Raw genomic sequence first — 18562 nt, 5'->3', positions numbered from 1 at the left:
AAAATGACTAGGTCCCCCTCAGAGTTCTGAAGACACCTGTTGTGACAAAGCTTTTATTTGCCTTTATTGGATAAATAAGGGAAAGAGTAGGTCAGGGAATACGTCCCAGGTCTCATCTGGTCACAAAGAGCAGTAATCCAACACTTGTGAACTGAAAATAAATCTATACTGAGAGTAATTGAACAACAAACCTGTCCTTGTAAAACACTTTAGTGAGGGTATGGAAAAGGCAAGTCCTTGGTCCTGTATGAGGCTTCAGTTTGCAGGGCAATGATCAACTCATACCGCTGATGAGGTCGTTGTGAGATGAAAAAGCACATGGGATTTATCTAAGTGTTTTCTCACAGATCCACTGAAACAAAACTTCACAGCTGGAGGCATGAAACTGATCTTTCATCAGGACAGCACAACTTTGCACAGGGCTGTTAGCATGGACCCTGCAAGAGACATGGAACAATAGTGAGAATGAAAGAAAATACTGAGATTGTCTCCTGGAGACAAGAAATTAAAAACATCTGCTTTTGAAGGGTGTAGCCCAGAGGAAGAGAAACAACCTGACCTCCAAAAGGCAGCTGTTAGAAAATAAAATGTACAAAAAGAACCTATCTACCTGCCACAGCTAAGTAATTTTGCCATCACAGAACCAAACTCAGACAAAATTCCCTGTAGTGGCAGTGATAGCCATCAGCATGTGAGTGGCAGTGGTATTTGAATGAAAGTCTCATGGAATGATCACTGCCTTCAAGGAGTTTGTAGGAACAGAAAGCTGAATTTATTCAGGGAACTAAGCCAAGTGCTCAGAGTACTGATCTGTTGACAGTGAGATCTTGGGCAAGTTTTGCTTGCTGGAGAGGCTTTAGAAACTAACTCATTGCCTTAACTGCCATAAAAAGGAAAGGGCCAGGCAAAGTCACCAGATAAAAAAATGTTTTCCCTCATGGAACACACTGACTTTTGTCCAAATAAAGACTGAGATTAAATTAAAGTTCTGACTTAGGTTGGCACCAGTAGAGCAGGAAAGGGCTGGGTTCTTGCACCCAGTGACACCAGCATTCTACAGAATGGGTGCAAGGTGGCTAAAGCCAGTAAAGCCATTTGTCTTTCTGACCAAGCATCTGTGTGCTGGTGCAGGTAAATAAAGTCCTTGGTCTGAGCAGCTGGAGGGAAGCAGAGAATGAGATACTAATACTTGACCTGCTTTTGACAGGTACATGCCTTTACAAGGTACAGGGCAGTGAAAAGTAAACACTATTGAGCTTAGTGCAGTACAGTGACGGCAAGAAGAAAATCTGCCCAGGAAGAAAGCTCCTGACATCTGGAGGAGGAACTCTGGCTGTTCTGGAACACCAGGCAATCTGAATAAGCACTATTGTTTTTAAAACAGAATGAAACTCACCTGGTATCACTTAATACAGAGCCATCCTCCCAAATCCATCCAGAGCTTGTACTGTTCCTCAGTCCAATCCAGAAATGTTCTGCTTGAATAAGCTTGAACAGATCCTAGAAATGATGATGAATTACAAAGTGACTAATGAAAACCAGCTTGAAAATTGAGATAAGTAAAGAGAACAGAGAGCAAGATACATCCCCTCACCTCACTGTTCCTTAAGTGACTAACAATACTGCTTCCCCACACCTTCTAATGACACAGCCAGGAGTCAGATTCAATGATCCTGATGGGTCCCTTCCTACTCTGCATATTCTGTGAGTATATGATTCTATGAACTGTACCCCAGTCTCCTGGAATTTCCTGCACAGAGCTTTATGTAGGAAGATATGTTATTAATATTAATATCAACACCCTACTATACAGCTAACTAGCAAGCTAATAAGAAGTATTAACAATTAAAGGTAAAATCAGGGCAAATAGGGCAGGAAGTGCAGGCACCGACAGATATGTGTAACAAGCCCAGTATGAAAGCTTTTTAAATTTCATACACATTTTCCCCCTATGTGTTTTCAATGTTCATTTCCTTTTAGCTAACTTTTAATCTCTGATTATTGTTAAAAGGTGAAGCCTGCAACAGAAATTCAGCCCTGAAGTAAATTCCCCATCCCCAATCCTCCTCTCTATAAAAAAGACAAAGCCAGGAAATGTAAGTTTATCTTGTCCACCTTTGCAACCAAAGAACAGCAACCTGTCAGAGGTATGGCTGGGCTCCATCCTTATCTCCTGCTGCCATAAACAAAGCTTCAGAGAAGGCATCTTCAGAGAGAAGCATTAACAAAGCTGGCTTGGTTAAAAAGTTGTGGGAATAGGAGCAGCTTGAGGAATCACTGGAGTGTCGCTGGTGGTTTGGAGATGACTATGTTTCCCTAGCACTTGGAGGTTGAGCAATCACAGCCTTTGCAGTACAAGACATGGATAACTAGAAAAGTCTTGTTTAGATGGGTGAGTCTAAACCCTAACCCTAATCTAACCCTAACCCTATCCCTGAGCAGGGATAATGGGTAACCTAGTAGCTGAGATGGTGGTAAGAAAGCAGCGGGAGCAGGAAGGTTTTCTTCATGCTAAAGAAATGGGTAATCTGGGGAAGATGCCTATTTCTCAAGGAGACAGGATTTGTCTAAGCAAATCTGAGAGCCTGGTAGATACTCCCAGTCAAGCAGAGACCTGGCTTTGTAATCCTCCAGAGGACATCACACAATGCAACTTCTGTCCACGGCCTGGAAGCTGTCCACGTTCATCGGACCTGAGCTAATAAGCCCTGGCTCGAGCAAAACCGGATCAAGGTTTCTGCTCTACTTAAGCAGATGTGCCTCAGCGCCCCAGTAATCAGCACCGCCCCTTTCTCTAGGGACAATACATGCCCCTGCCCCCAGAGAGCACCTGCAGTGGAACACATGGTCCCTTATTCCACCAGCACAGCTGAGGTATTACGGCAGAGGGAGGAAGTAAGCATTGAAAAGAGACTGAGAAAGAAATATCTAAGCATGAACCCAGGGAACGGCATGGGTCACTGAGCAGGAGGAGCTGGAGCGCTCACAGGGAGAACAAGTATTGCTTTTGCAAAGGAAGCACTCCTTGAGAGGGGGGACATATCAGTTTGTAGGCAATGAATACAATGACTGCTCAGTGCCACTGTAATCATTCATATCAGTCTTATTGGGAATAGGAGAGGAGGTGGAGAGGAACAGTGGAGAAGGCTGTCTCCTACCATCCTTCATAGGGTACTCTGAGTACCTGACAGTGACCCTCATCTCTCCGTTCTCCCCTTTGCTTCTCTGCTTCCTGCAAACTTTGTGATGTGTAACACCACAGTCATAAAGCCCTCCTCTCCTTTAAAACCAAAATATTGCTGAAGTGACAGCACTGCTTGTATGCCAGTCACTTGGGTATCTGCAAGGAAATGGGAGATCCTCAAAGCCAAAGAAAACCATTACCATCTCCAAGGTATCATTGATCACCAGGAGGTGAGCTCCTTGTGCCCTGCAGGATTCCTGGCTGGAATTCCAGTCCTTCTTCTCTGTGGAGAAGGAGTAGCAGCTCCCTCTGTAGGCCACCCACTCTTGAGGGCAGTGTGGGTGGCCGTCACCTGTAAAGAAGTCAAAATACTCATCTTCTTCTCTACCATTAACCAGCAGAAACACTTGTCAGCAAGGACCTACTGAGAAACAACTCATTTGAATAGCTGAAATGCAGAAAACTCAAATCAGGACAAGATTCTGAAAATAATAGTGTAATTTCAAAATCTTACAATAGTCCCATGTTCTCTGATGCTGGTGGCAAGCATGCACACACTCACCTCACCCCCAGGTTTCCACTAAACCTCTCAGATACCCAATAATAGGTATCTAGATACCCATTTCAGATACCCAGCTGGCTATCTGAACACAGATCACGCTCTGTGGGTATGGTGTGATCACATCTCAGCTTGGGTGGATGGATTTTAAGCAACTAACAGGAAGCTTCTCCACATAGTCTTGCACCATCTGCATGCCTGGAAATATATTACAGACCTATTTGTTCTATAGTTTACCACTACATTTACCAGGCAAGTCTACAAAGACTTTTCAATATATTTAACTGTTCTTTGCCACAGGATCTGAAATGGTTTCCTGGAGTCTGCATGAGGAATCTATTCTTCAAAATATTCTGGACAGGCAGTGGGTACATAAGGCTGGTAGAAACCTAGAAGAGCTCCTGGTTTTAACTCCATACGATGGAGTTTCTGTGGTTAGATGTGTCGCTGCTCCCTTGCTGTTGGTTGCTCCTGCTCAGCAGCCCTCTGTGCACTTACTCATCTTCCAAATCAAAGCAATTGCCAGGGAGATGCTCAGTATGCCAAAGCCTATGGCCAAGCCCTTCAGAACTGCTGACCACAGACGGGGAGCTGTAAAAGAGAAAAGAAACCACAGTGAACAGAAGCCACATGAAAACTGACTGTGGTTTTACATAGTCCTGGGCATTTCCCCAAGGAACTGCACTATTTAGAGCATCGTGTCTGTATACACTCTGCACATAGTAGACATCACTGTCCCTGCCCAGCCAAACTGGGGCCTCCCCATCAGCCCAGGGCCCCATTTCAGCTGGGTTTGGGGCCACCAGTTCCTGTCTGAACTTCCCAGGGGGTACCTTTCTCTACATCAGCCATAACTCTGCCCCTGCCTGGCCACAGAGCCTGCTGGTCCAGCCTCTGTGGTGGCTGACCCCAGCGGAGGAAGCACCTACCACAAGTGAGCTGGAGCCACCTAGGCACTATGTGACACTTCCTGCTGGCAGGAGCCTCCCAACAAATCCACTCCTGCCTCAGAATTGAAGCTTGGGGCGACAACCAGAGAGCTGCATTGCTACAGCCACCGTGTTCCAGCTTACATGTAAAAAAGAAATCATAAGATCTTTCCCCCAGCTCTCCCAGCAATAACAACAGGTTTAATCTCAGCATCCTGTTCACAGGCTCATGGTCATGTTACATTTTCCCAGGATACTCCCAAGGCAGTTCTACATTTTCATCATCCATGGTGAGGCAGTAGGATAGGTGAGCCAGCCTTGAAGACCTTGGGACATCTCCCACACTTTCACCACCACTGTTTGCTGTTCACTGGCTGCCAGTGGCAGAGAGTGAGTCCTTGGGGCAACTTCCACTGTAGCCCAGCACAGCTTGCTTTCAAAGGGCTGGTCAGGACTGGCCTGTAGAGGTCTGCTTATGTACAGCACAACGTGTTCACCTCCAGGCTACATGTTGCTTTTCCACTGCCATCTCCTGGAGCTGTGTTTGACCCGAGAGGCATTCAGTTTGCATAAAATATTTGAAACTTCAGCACTAAAATCTCTTCTCTCCCAGACAGAAGAGAGGATGACACTTACTGGTACGGATGAGCTCCAGGGGAGTTTGGTTTGCTTTTTTTATTAATCTCAGTACAGCAGCTGCACAGACAACAGCACTCTCTAAGAAGCAGTAAATATGCAGCTAACTTAGGCACCACATCCTGATCTTGTGATGTTCCAGAGCCTTCTACCCAAATCTAGCAACAAAATCCCCATGGATCTTATGAAATTTGAGGTTCTTCTCTCTTCATCATGTCATGAGACACAAAGAAACACATTTGATCTCTTAGGTGACGTTGAAAACAAATGCAGATCACATATGAAGAATATTGTGAGAAAAACAAAGAAAGCCAGTGCTAAAACAGAAGGTTAAGGGAATCCACTTACAGACAAGAACACATTCTTTACACACTGGAAGCTTTGTCCAAATACAGAAAGTAGACCAGATCAGTAAATAAATAAAAATCAATTTATTTTGATCTTGAGCAGTTTGCAGGCTCACTTGTTAAGGCCAGTTTCTCATCTATAGAGACACACTTAGGCCTGTGGTTTTACCTAGAAGAAGTTTCTAAGGTAACAAGGAAGATCATGAGGGAGCGTTGTTGTAAGCATCATTCTTCTGGTATAAAGATCTTTTCTAAGATAGAGGTTTTCTCACGTTTCCTGAAGCTTGTAGGATCTTCTAGCTCTCCCAAACATAATTTAAAAATAGTATCATTTCTTATTTTTTAAAATCGTTATTACATAACATTTTCAGAGACAAAATACAGAAATACTTTTCAGTTACACCCTACTCCTCAGCTTCACACAAAGGAAAAGCAGGAGAACTGAAGGACTTGGACTGGGTCTGGAACTTAAATTGATTCTGCTCTCTATTTCTCTTGTTTGTATCCCTGGCAGCTTGGGTTTTGTCATCAGATTAGGCCTCAAGAGAATTAAATCAGCCCAAGGTTAAGGGGTAGGGTGGAGATTTTTCTCAGCAGATTACAACTGAAAACTTGGCAAAAGTGGATAAACATCTGATGAAATATAACTCCTGGTTCTGAGATCACATCTGTACTTTTCTTTTCTGTCCTTTCTTGCCTCTCCAAAGAAGCTGTCTCCTGCATCCTTCTGATCACTCTTAGATTTTAGGGAAAACTGCCAAGACAAGGCAACCAGGATGGCAGTCTTTGAAACAGTTAATCCTTAAATGTCATCACCTGGCAATGAACAGAGCAGTTCACTCTCTATTGTTTCAAACCAACTGCAGAAAAAAGGGAATGATTCATCATCAAAACAAAATCCCAGGGCACCTCCACAAGCCCAGCAGTGGGAGAGTCACTAAAGTTCATAAAAATGAAAAAAATATGGCATTAGATAATTTTGGAAGGAAAAAAAAAAAAAAACAAAGTGAAGTGGGAAAACAGGAAGTGTTTGAGGTGAATTTAAGCTTCACTCGAACTGCAGAGATCAATTCAGGTAAGTGGAATAAAGTATTTCACAAATCAGGATTTTTACCAGCTGCAAAAGGAGCCCCTGCAGTTCACACTTTTTAAAACAAGTTCAATGGTTTCTGCGTGAACCTCAGTCCCCGAACTACATGTGAAGCTCTTGTAGAAGTGGATGGGAGAAGTACCTAAGATGAGTTTGAAACTGGAGGAAAATCTGAATGGAGCATCCAGAAATATTTCCATGTAGTTGTCTGATGAATTGTGGAAGAGTCTGTCGAAGGGGGTAAGTGGATTGGTGGACATTTAATGTAAATATCCAATGTTATCACTTTCTGTTTACAAAACACCCCAACAAGTCTCTCGGTGCTCTGGAGAAATGACTCTGATACTCTCCATTCACTTGCAAGCAGTATGACCCAATATTTTTAGGTTTGTGAGTCCAGATTCAGTTCCAAAACTGAAAGCTGTTAGCATTTTTCAATTCAACTCTTTAGGACAATCTGAAGAATATCATGGCACTGTCCCAAACAGCTCCCTTCAGCTCCTGCCTACCTCAGTATGGGAGCAGCATGACTACCTAGAGTCAAGGAGGAGAAGTTGAGATACAAGGATTCTGTTCCTGGCTGTGGCACAGACCTGGTTATTGCTGTTACTACAAGCACACTACACAGGCTAAGTGACTGCTGTACTGACATTCTGGTAGTGCTGCATATCTAAGGCTCTCTGGAAGCCAAACAGAAGAAACAACCAGGGAAACTTTTCATTTTTGAGGAGTAGCACCAAAATTTGTTGGTTGACCAGAGGACTGATCTACACACTCATGATACTGTGCCTACAAAGTCAGCAAGGGAAAAATACCTGAGAGCACATCTCTTAGAAGTGATGGAGGCAGGAACAGAGTTGAACATAAAGACCTTCAAAAGAAAGGTACTTAAAGTGAGCTCCTTAGGGATCTCTTTCATGCTGAAGAAAGCTGAGAAATAATCAAATAATATGCACAAGAAGTGTGTTCAAGTATCAGCTTTCTTATTTTCAGTTGTCTGACCATAGCTCAAAAAGATGAGGTTCCATAAAAGAATGTGGAGAGATGTTAAAAAGAAAAATGCAAACATCTAAAGAGGGCATTGGTTAATCCCCTTTCAACACGGTGGGGGTGAACAGGAATGGCAGGGAATGAAAGGATGTTACTGTGTTTTCTGATGCAACAGAAAACATAATTTCTGGTGAAAACATATGCAAAAGAAAGACTGCCCTCCAAACAGATGGAGTGTGAGTACCAGATAGGAACTGGGGAGTTTCTGTGCTGGCTTTGTTTCCTTAGTGAAACAAGTGACCAGACAGCAGTAAACACCTTAGGTATACAAAATTATTCTGATCAGGGTATAGAAATCTTGTATCCCACAGTGAGAATCACCTTTGCTGTAACACCTCTGAGAATTTAAAGTCAACTATTAGTGTTGCAGCCAACACAACAGAACTCATCTAAAGCTCACTGGCATTTCATAGAATCATAGAATTATCTGAGCTGGAAAGGACCCTAAAGCTCATCTAGTTCCAACACCTCCACCTTTTTGCATGAAGGAAATGCTTACAAAGAAGGATCACCAATGCAAAGTTTGACCCTTTGAAGGTGGTATTTCTACATTAAGCTGTCAGAGGAGTTGTTTGGTGCGACATCTGCAAGTCTAATCAGGGGTAATGGAGAGGAAATAAGAAAAGTAAAAGTTTAAGGAAAGCACTAAGAAAATTTTCCTGATAGTAAAGTGCTCTGAAGAACTGTTTCACAGCAAAAGCTGAAAAATTTCTCACTGGGAGGTATGTAACACTAGAACAGAGAAAACAGCAAAAAATCACAAAAGAATTCTGCATAGCCCCACAGGAGAGAGGCTGGATGATCTCATATGCTTTCTCTGTCTCTGATCTCTGATTAGCATGTGCCTCTAATTTATCTGTATTTGCATCTTGCCTGCCCTTCAAAGAACTATTGCTCACAACCTCTTGCTGCTGACAAGCAGACAACTTTAAACCAGTTTTGAAGAAAAGGATGCCTGGGTTGAATGCCCAGTAGACACTGAAGGAGGTCGGTGAGAGGGAGGGGAAAAATGCTGGGTCTCTATAACTCGTCAGCTTTAATCACATCAAAATATCCACAGTAATTTTAGAACCAAAGCAACAGCTCTCTAAGCTGGCACTCAGAATCACTTGCCAGTTCAGAGTGTTTCTGTTAAGTCTTGCTTTCACTCAAAGTAAAATTTTTGGTTGTCCTACCTGATCCATCTTTCCTCACCTCTTTTCTCCTGTGGAGCTTTCGGCCTTGGAGGAGGAGTCTGAGAGAATCTGACAGAAGTATATGTTACCTCCTCGCTCTCATCAACTGCAGAAATTTGTGATCTACTTGCCTCCATGCCAAAGCAAGGAGTGTGCACAAAAGGATGTTTCTATCAGGCTGTTGAACAACAGGGCTGTGAAACAGGAAGCCTGAGGCTATATTCAGAAGACAAGAAATATGAAGCTGCTACCTCTATCTCCAGCTGCTAAGATAACCAAATTTACAACAGAATGGAGAGCAGCGGAACTGCAGCAGCTTTCATTTTCTAACCTGATGGAGGATGTCTCAAGAACACCTGCTAATGGAAAAGGTGATTAATCACAAAGTTCAGGGGTACTCTAATTGTTGCCAATGCAAAAGGGTGTGGTTACCCCGATGCAGGAACTGGGAGGATTCGTGCTGCTCTGAGGAGCTGCCTTCAGGGCAGAGGCAGCAGGATGGTGACAGCACAAGGCAAAAAAGGTGAATAGTGAGAGTACAAGATGAAAAGTGGGATAAAGCAATGGCTATGGCAAACTGGCAGCCCATCTGGTGTGGGACAGGATGTAGATGTGGACAGCACAGGTTTGAAAAGGAAGCTTTGTGAGCTTTGGACAGTTCCACTTCAAACTGGGAACTGTCTATACCCAATACCAGTGTGACTGTGCTTGAGACACAAGGCAGGCCCTGAGAGCTGGCATTCCTCAAGTCCTTCCAAGGCAACATCTCAGCAGCATCCGTACAAGGAGGACAGGGACATACTGAGGAGAATCTACCCAAGGGGCACTAAGAGGACAAAGGGACCAGACCTTCTGTCCTGGGAAGAAATACTGAGAGCTCTGGTACTGTTTGGTCTGGAGAAAAGATTGCTTGGTTAGGATCCAATTAATGTGTATAAATACCTGAAGGGAGGCTACAACAAGAACGAAACTCTTCAGTGGTGCCCAGTGACAGGACAAGAGGCCATGAGCACAAACTGAAAGACAGAAGGTGTTGCCTCTGAACATCAGGAGACACTTTTTTACTCTGAGGGTGGCTGAAAACTGACATAGGTTGGCCAGAGAGGTTGTGGTGTGTCCCTCAATGGAGAGTGGCCTGGACACAGTTCTGGGTTGTAGGTGGACCAGGTTGTAGGTGGCCTGGCTTGAGCAGGGGGTGGGACCAGATGACCTTGAAAGGTCCCTTCCCAGCTGAACCATTTAGTCATTCTGAGGTCAGCAACAACAGGAAAGGCTATTTTTCTTTTGAAGCATTGACCATTGATGAGAAGAGTTCAAGTTGTGAATTTGTGCCAGGGGAGGTTTAGACTGAATACTGGCAAAAATTAATTCACCATATCAAGCACTGGGACAGGCTGCACAGGGAAGTGGTTGAGTCACCATCCCTGAAAGTATTTTAAAAAGATGCAGATGTGAGCTTAGGGACATGGTTTAGTTGCCATGGCCAGGTTAATGGTTGAACTCAATAATCTCCACCGTCTTTTCCAACCTAAAAGACTCTGTGACTCTGTGCTGGGGAGTACAGATGTTTCCAGCACCCTGAGAAATCTCTTAGCTGTATGGTTGGCTGGTTTTTGTTTTAATCCACATTCTGATCCCTTCCCTTTCATGCTTAGAATGGGGATATTGGTCAGGCTCAGGCTGCACTTCTTCAGCACAGTATCCTACAGTTAATTTCCAATAATAATTTTTGGGCATGCTCAACAAAGGAGTTGGGATGACTGCTACCTCTGACAGGGATGATTGTTCCCCCTTCTGGTGACATGTTCTAAATTCAAGAAATGATTGCACGGGAGGATGCTTACCTGACACTGAGTGGCCAATTTGTTACAATGCACATGCTGGGGAAGGGATTGGATATTTCTGCAAATTTCTTCACTTGCCTCTAAGGGTGGCATATTGGACCCACAAGATTCATTCTAATCCTAGGTGGGGCCTGTGGACAGCAGGATAAGGAATGTGTGCTTGAAAGGGTGAGGAAGGCATAAGGGAGCAGAGCAAGATGAGAGGCAGATCTCTCCTCAATGCTTCAAATCAAAAATAGAAAAGTCTAAAGAGAGCTCTCAAGCTCAGAGAATTTGCTGTACTAACAAGGGAGTTTAGCTGGGAATACAGTCCATATAGCTGAAAAGTAACTAACAGGATTCAGACACAGCTGAAGTGTCCAGATCTGATTTTGTGTTTCTTTGGTAGATTCTCTCCAGTATGTCCATGTTCTCTCATACTTTGGAATAAAGGTGTTTCTCCCAGTTCCTGCCAGTTTTTGTCACTTTTTAAGTGCCCAGGCTGCCTGCTGGCCCAGAGTGACTACAAAGAACTTTTTGTGAAGAACTGGAAAAGTGAAAGCTGGTGGGAAAGAATTAAGACCTCTGTTTTAATGTGGTTTGCCTTTTTTTTTCTTCTAATATCAGTAGGACGGGAAGTGGAGTGGGAGGGATCACACTGTTGAAGGTGTGAAGGCAACTCTCAGTCATTAAGTAAGTGTGAATAAATAAATCTGACTAATGCAGCTGTGCCATACTGTCAGTATGGGGTCACAGCAGGACTAAACTGATCAGTTTTCCAGGAGTCAGCAGCACTTCTTCCCTAGCTCTTCACTGCTGAAGCAGCATACCGGAGAGAGACCCTTCCAAATTTCTCTTAGACAGGTACCTTTTCCAGCATGTTGGTACATTCACTAACTGCAGCATTTCTTTCTTAACTAGAGGATGCAAGAGCCTCAGAACTCTGGCAAAGAACATCTGTCCCTTCCAATAACAGACTCCTGGAAAGTGGATGTGCTCTGGGAACACATCATAAAGAGAGAGATGTCCTTTGAACAGGCCAGTCTTGCATCTCCCGTTTATAGCTTTATTAATGACACCCAAGATGCTCATTACACTAACTTTGTGTGCTAGACCTGGAATTCCTCTACAGTGGCAATATCTGCAGGAGTTGGGGGAAGCACCTTTATTCCAAAGTATAACAACAAAACATGGAGAGAATCCACCAGAGACACAAAGCGTGGACAAAATCAGAAGGATCGAGGCCACAAAGCAGTTTTGTGAAGCGGTCGAGACGCCTCGCTCCTGCAACACAAGTCACTCTGGAGGCACCTGCTGGGTGGGGACGGCAAAGCCCAGCGACAGAGGGACTGCTGCGGCAGCGGGAGCGAGGAAAGGGCGAGGCCTAGAAGCCTTTCACCCCTGCCGATGCGGCCGCCTGCCTGCGGCTGCTGCGAACCTGCGCGGGGCACAGGAGAGGGGACAGCGCGACGCCAGCGAGGGACAGTCACAGAGCACTTGGGTGAGTTGATGAGCAGCCTGGAGCCCGGCGATCCCGATCCCGGTACCCGTGCCCGTCCCCGTCCCCATTCCCGTCCCCGTGCCCGTCCCGGGGAACTGCTCCCCGCTGTTCCCCGCCGCCTCGGCATCGCAAGGGAGGCTCGCTCCGCGCCGTGAGGGCCCCTCCTCTCTGCCCGCCCTCGTCGTTCATTGGCAGAAAGGCGGGCGGGGGCGGGGCCCCCGCGCTGAGGTTCACCGCCCATTGGCTGATGGAGAGGAAGTGGGCGTGCCCCGCTGCGCCCCCGGCCCTGCCCGCCTTTCTCCCGCCTCGCTTCATTCGCTCCGCCGCGCTCCTGGGCGGGCGATCCCGGCCGCTCCCGCGCTCCCATTGGCGCCGGGCTCCAGTTCCGCCACGCTCTTCCCGGCTTCCGGCTGGCGGAGCGGGCGAGGGAGCCGGTCGGGACGCGGAGGAGGCCGGTGCTGCCTGTGCCTGTGGTCCCCGGGCCGCCCAGCATGGGATGCGCCTGAGCAGAGGGTCTCTCTTCCCTGTGGGCGGCGGCGCCTGGTCCCGGGGCGGCCGCAGGTGGGTGTGCGGCGCTGAGGACGTGGGGAGCGGGCACAGCGAGGCCGCGGGGCGAAGCCGCGCTCCGTCCCGGGCGGGTCTGGGCAGCGGCCCCCGGCTGGAGGAGCCCGGCCGGGCCGCTCCCAGCGCAGCGCAGCACGTTCCCGGGGGAAGCCGTGCCCGGGGCTGAGGGCAGGTCCTGCTCTTGGCCTGAGGAGAGAGCAGTCACGAGCCCTCGTGTCACGGGCTTCCTCATTTCGGTGACCGCGCACTGGAACAGATTGCCCATGGAGGCTGTGGAGTCTCCCTCACTGGAGATATTGAAGAACCGTCTGGGCACATGTGCTTCAGGACGACTCTGCTTGAGCAGGGAAGTTGGACCGAGTGACCCACTTCGGTTCCTTCCAGCCTTACCCATTCCGTGATTTCTGCGTTCCTAGCCTTCTTTGGGTGCCCCATGGCGAGCAGAGCCCCCGCTCAGCAGCCGTGAGCTGTGGCGGTGGGCTCCGGGGGCTCTGGGGAAATCATTGCTTCTCTCAAACAGGCTTTGTGCCCGCCTGCAGCCAGGTGCTTCTTTAATGGAGGGCCTGCCTTCCACCAGCGACTGGAGCTTTACCAAAATCTGCGGCACAAGAAGCAAAGGGAGATCTGTTGCACTGCTTTGTTTGGCTGGTGCCGTCATTGAATGTTTCATTTGTGATTTTAGCATGAACCTGAAAGCCAAATCTCATAGATTATTATTATTATTGTTATTGTTATTAATTATTACTGTTATTATCTTCATTACTGCCTTGTTGATTGGATCTTGCATACAATGCCGTGCTTTCCTCCTTTTCTGGTGGAAGCTGGGAAGGAAGGGAAGGAAGAAACTGCTCTGTGAAGTTGCAGTTTAGCATTATTAATGTATTTCAGATTTTCAGTTAGAGTACTGAAAAGATCATTATAAAGATTAAGGCACTTGAACAAACAGAGCCTGACTAATCACAGTGGCTCTTCCCTGTGAGCTCTTTACACGAGAGCTGTGAAGATGATTGATTAGAGGCCTCATAAATAATTTTCTGCTGACTGGCTTCTCAGTGCAATGCCATAACAAACAGTGGATTATGCCTGAAATCTACTCCAGCATTCAGTCTGCTGGACTCTGCTCTGGCAGCTAATTAACGTGCTCAGCAGCACAACTTTTTGTGGTCTCAAGGCAAATTCAGAAGAGAGCCCCAAATCGGCCCAGTGAATTGTCTTTAGCTGCACAGGAGATTCAGATTTAGTGTCTCCTGGGAACTGTGAGTTGTTTCTAGATTTCAACTTCTCCTTTTTGCAGTCAGAACTGAGGAAGTGGCTAATCATTGACTCCATGACCCTGAAGTTAGTTTGCAGGGGGCTGAAACAAATCCTTTCTGAAGTTAATCCTGTGTTCTCTGTGGCATGTGTCCAGGATGTCACCACCTTGCCATACCTCTGCCTTGCTGCTGGTCTTTGTGGCCCTGGCTGTAGCAGGGGCCGAGCAGTCAGAAGAGAGGAGCTGTGATGTGGTTGGTGATGAGAGCAGTGAGTCACAGATGGAGAGAGCCCTGCTGAAGAAACTGGAGCCCCTGAGCCACATGAGGTACAGCAAAACACCCTGCAGGCCTTGGGGCTGCACAGTGGGCAGCAAGGAAGGGAGGGTTGGGTCAGGCTGCAGAATCGACTCTGGTGGGCTTCCTGCTCTGAAGTGCCCACTGCTCCATGTTCTTTGTAATCCAATGGGCTGTCTTTTCTGTCTTCCTGCTGCAGGTTTAACGTGACTGTGGATAAGGGCAAAACAGAAAACTACATCTACCATTTCAGGGTGTGCAGGGAGGTTAACAGCACCTCACATGACTTTGGTGGCCTGGTGCAAACAGATAGACACAGCGGAAAGACCACGGTGATAGGAAGAATCAATGAGACCCAGGTCTTCAATGGAAGTACGGTTCCACTCAATACTTGGCTTACTCAGTAGCTGCCTTTTGCCTCCTGATGTGGATCTGCAGCCTGTATTGTTTCTCTCCTGGCAGGTGACTGGATCATGCTGATTTATAAAGGAGGTGATTCATATGGCAGGCACTGCAGTGGTGAGAAGAGGCGAGCTGTGATAATGATTTCTTGCAAGCGGGGAGTGACAGCGGTGAGTGACATCTGGGGTGGGAGAGCATCAGGGGGCTGCCAGACCAGTGGCTGGTTGTGAGCAGAGGGGACAGTGAGCTGGCCTCCAGTGTCTGGTGCGCAGCTGCACCAACAGTGATAAAACTGTTTCCTGGTAAAGTTCAGTGTGCGTGGGCACGTTTTCACATGACTTCTCTTTTCCCAAATTGCAGAGTTCATTCAGCATTATTTCTGAAGAGCGGGAAAAGGAGCAGGAGTGTTTCTACCTCTTTGAAATGGACAGCAGTGTTGCTTGTCCAGCTGAGAATTCCCACCTCAGTGTTGGCTCCATTCTACTGATCACGTGAGTCATTTGAAGAGCTGTTTGTGCCTGAGTAATAATCTCCAGTGCTATTTAGAAACGTAGCAAATGCTATAGTAAGACTAAATTACTGCAGTGTACGTTCCCACAGCCACCATTAGATGTTAACTATGCCTCTGAGCTTTTTGGACAAAAGCTCTTGCTCAAGGCATGATGCTGGCTGGTCTGTTCCCACTAAACGTTTTCCTTCATAGCTTACAGACAAGTGCACTGAAGCATGAGAGATTTGACTTCCTAAAATTATGTGATGGCTCTTTGCCAGAGCTGGAAACTCAGACCAGGAGTCTTGACTCATTTTCTGTGTTTGTGCTTAGAGGCACTACTTCACATAATGCTGCTAAAAGATTTATACAAGCAGATTGATAACTTGGGGACCTTTTATGGTCTGGTTTCTGTTTACAGCTCTGTTCTTGAGTGGTGCAAGCATTGTTCCAATGATAATGTGATGCAGGTAGCTGGCTCAGAAGAGATTTTCTATAGGATTTCCTCAGCTTTTATTTTCCTTTTTTTTTTTTTTTTTTTTAATTCTGCCTTTTAGGTTTGTGTCACTGATTGCAGTCTACATTATTGGTGGGTTCCTCTACCAGCGCCTCGTTGTGGGAGCAAAGGGCATGGAGCAGATTCCTCACTTTGCCTTCTGGCAAGATCTGGGCAATTTGGTGGCAGTGAGTAAAAATTCTTATGTATTCTCAGCCTGGCCTATGTTAGGAGAAAAAGGCATTGACTCTGTGGCTTGGGTAGACCTACCACCAAGGTGGAGCACTTTGAAGCAGGAGAAGAGGGTGTCTGTTTCGTTTTTCTTGAGTATGCCATTTTTTAATCCGTGCTGAGACCAATTCCCTGCCTCTTTCCTGCAACTGCTCCTTAACAAACTAGAACATGTGCTCCTCAGGAGTTGACACTTTCCAGGTAGAAATGTTCACCTGGGGACTGTGAAATGCTTACTTCTGACTGTGAAATCCTTCCTTGGTCATTGTAGGCAGTGCTATTTATTCTTCATAATTGCCTTGGCCTGATGTTGCGGCATAACTGTCCTGAGCTTTTAAGACTGAGTAGGATGTTTTTAATTCCAAGGTTTGGGGAGATGTTTCAGGTAGCTTAAGGATAGGCATAATCCCTTAGTGAAAGAGAAATGGCAGGAGCTGCTTTGGTGTGGTGTGGATGCTGAGTCAATTGCAAACAGTCTGATGCTGGTGCTGTGTCCTGTGCTCGTAGGATGGCTGTGACTTTGTGTGCCGATCCAAGCCTCGGAACGCGCCAGCCGCGTACCGTGGCGTGGGGGATGACCAGCTGGGAGAGGAGTCAGAAGAACGGGATGACCACTTGCTGCCCATGTGATAGGCTTTCCACACCAAGATCTTTTCTCCCCATCTCCCCAGTGCTTGTTTAGCCAGGTGCCTCCCAGCCAGTTCTCCTTCTCTCACTTCTGATTTTCTTTACACTGTTTGCTTCCGCTGTCTCCGGTGTCAGGTCCCATGGATGCCTCTGGATGTGAACAGCACTGGTTCCTAATGGCATGTCTTATAAATATAATGCTGGGTTGGGTTTTAAAAGTGCAGCGGAGCCCAGGGGAGAAGTGCTGGCAGTTGAGCAGAAAACAGCAATATGAGTGTTCAGCACTGAGCAGGAATGGGAGATGAATCACTAAGAGGAAAAACAGGGGCATGGATGGGTGCAGAAAGGGAAAAAGGCTATGGGTTAAAACAGCTGACACTGTAAAAGGGATATTCTGTGTCTTTTTATTTTTTTTCCCTAGGATTTACAGGGTCTGTAAGACACTGGAATTATTTTTCTCTGAATGCATTTTCAGCTTTTCTAGCTTCTGTGCTGTTATACAATTTCTGGCAGCATAACTGGCACGGAGTGCTCTATGCCAGACTCTGGGGGTGAAGAGGCATTGGCACCTCTGCAATTTTTTGTTTCCCTAATGGCAGTGGTGTGAACTTCTCAACAGTTTCCTTCAACAGCTGTGCAGGGATGCATGCCATACTCTCAGAATGGAGAGGGACAATGCTGAAAAACCATAGGAGTTAAATGGAGTCAAAATATTTACTTCAGTCAAAGTATTGACTCAGTCTTCTCAATCAGTGAGAAGCAAAAGGTAAAGATGTGCTGCTAAGGAGAAGGAACATTGCTGAAACTGAAAATGACATCAAGACAAAATGAGACAGGTAGCTGCCACTTGAGTTCTGACACAGGCTTCCTGAGGTGACTGCCCACACACCTCAGTCACTATCAGCATTGTGATTTCATGCTCCCCAGAAGTTCCTTGTTTTGCAGAGGGTTTTCCTATGAAGCCGTCAGAATTTATTTTTATATCAAAGGAACCATGGAAGTCCTGGCTAAGAAGGCTAACACACTGAGAACTGCATAAGGGACTCTTACATGGTCAGCTTTCATAAATCACTGTCCCCTTAAGCATGGTGCAGGCCAGTCTTACGACACTTGCCCCGTGCAGATGGTACTTAACATACTGCCACTGGCTGGGAGTGAGAAAGACCCTCTCTTTGGGCCCTGGTGAAAAGCAGGTACACTTGAGTTGTAGACTTAATGGGAACCTTCAGGAACTTCACACCTTGATTCTAAATTGCTTTTTATTTGAAAGGCTAGACTGAGCAATCCCATTCTACCCCACTGTGTGGACTGGCTGACAACTGCCCTCAGTCTGGGGGGCAGAGACTGAATAAGCAAGCCACCACTGTGTTAACAGTGGAGTACAGACAAGGTTTATGTATTTTTAAGACACTGAGAGAAAAGGGGTAGCTCTGCTTTCTTTCTGGGTTTGGAGTGGGCAAGCAATTCCTGCTTTCTTTGACTTTTGTTACAGCCTCAATCTTTCTCATAATATGGGAAAAATAGGAAGTCAGTAAGTCCGTTACTGTTTTCATGGTGGTGTCTTAAGGTAATTTTTTTTTTGTACAAAACACAACTTTCAAAAATAAAGTGACCAAAAAAACCTGGTGAAGTGTTGTGCTGATGTAGCAAGAGCTTGCTTTGGTGCCAGAGCACCTTTTTTCTCACCCAAAAGTCAAGGGTCCTTAGTGTGGGGTGCCTTCTGCCTGAACCCTTGCCCGTAGTGAACATGTTTTGGTTAGTTCATTGTTTTTGCTGCCACCTTATTTCACTCCAGGTCCTCTCAGGCCTAAGAGGGAAGGCTATCCACATCTTTCAAAACTGGAACTTTAGAGGCTCAGGATGGATGGATTATGCTCCGTATTTTTCTGCAGAAATGGCAGTCAGAAATAA

At 46.2% G+C, this 18562-nt stretch overlaps 2 protein-coding genes across 2 annotated transcripts; one reads left to right on the top strand and one right to left on the bottom strand.

The window, feature by feature from the left end:
* Positions 1-221: 221 nt before the first annotated feature.
* KLRG1 (killer cell lectin like receptor G1) lies at positions 222-9135 on the bottom strand. The gene is made up of 5 exons (XM_058800507.1): positions 8990-9135; positions 4242-4334; positions 3385-3536; positions 1397-1500; positions 222-437 (listed from the first exon to the last, which is right to left on the bottom strand). The coding sequence occupies exons 1-5, from the start codon at positions 9105-9107 to the stop codon at positions 326-328; spliced, it is 579 nt and encodes a 192-aa protein (XP_058656490.1). The 5' UTR covers positions 9108-9135; the 3' UTR covers positions 222-325.
* A 3554-nt stretch (positions 9136-12689) lies between these two features.
* On the top strand, positions 12690-18277 carry M6PR (mannose-6-phosphate receptor, cation dependent). Its single transcript, XM_058800506.1, has 7 exons — positions 12690-12855; positions 14267-14437; positions 14605-14777; positions 14868-14977; positions 15168-15298; positions 15855-15981; positions 16532-18277. Exons 1-7 carry the CDS (start codon positions 12791-12793, stop codon positions 16652-16654), a joined length of 900 nt encoding a protein of 299 aa, XP_058656489.1. The 5' UTR covers positions 12690-12790; the 3' UTR covers positions 16655-18277.
* Positions 18278-18562: the final 285 nt, after the last annotated feature.

Source organism: Ammospiza caudacuta, chromosome 2 (assembly GCF_027887145.1).
Source record: "Ammospiza caudacuta isolate bAmmCau1 chromosome 2, bAmmCau1.pri, whole genome shotgun sequence".
NCBI classification, from domain to species: Eukaryota; Metazoa; Chordata; class Aves; order Passeriformes; family Passerellidae; genus Ammospiza; species Ammospiza caudacuta.
This window is presented reverse-complemented; position numbering and strand designations above follow the sequence as displayed.

Coding starts and splice junctions, on each gene's coding strand:
- KLRG1 (XM_058800507.1), bottom strand. CDS start 9,107: ATGGAGGCAAGTAGATCACAAATTTCTGCAGTTGATGAGAGCGAGGAG. Junction 4,335..8,989: donor AGCTCCACAGGAGAAAAGAG/GTGAGGAAAGAT, acceptor TCTCTTTTACAG/CTCCCCGTCTGTGGTCAGCA. Junction 438..1,396: donor TCTGTATTAAGTGATACCAG/GTGAGTTTCATT, acceptor TGTCTCTTGCAG/GGTCCATGCTAACAGCCCTG.
- M6PR (XM_058800506.1), top strand. CDS start 12,791: ATGCGCCTGAGCAGAGGGTCTCTCTTCCCTGTGGGCGGCGGCGCCTGG. Junction 14,778..14,867: donor GACCCAGGTCTTCAATGGAA/GTACGGTTCCAC, acceptor CTCTCCTGGCAG/GTGACTGGATCATGCTGATT. Junction 15,982..16,531: donor ATCTGGGCAATTTGGTGGCA/GTGAGTAAAAAT, acceptor CTGTGCTCGTAG/GATGGCTGTGACTTTGTGTG.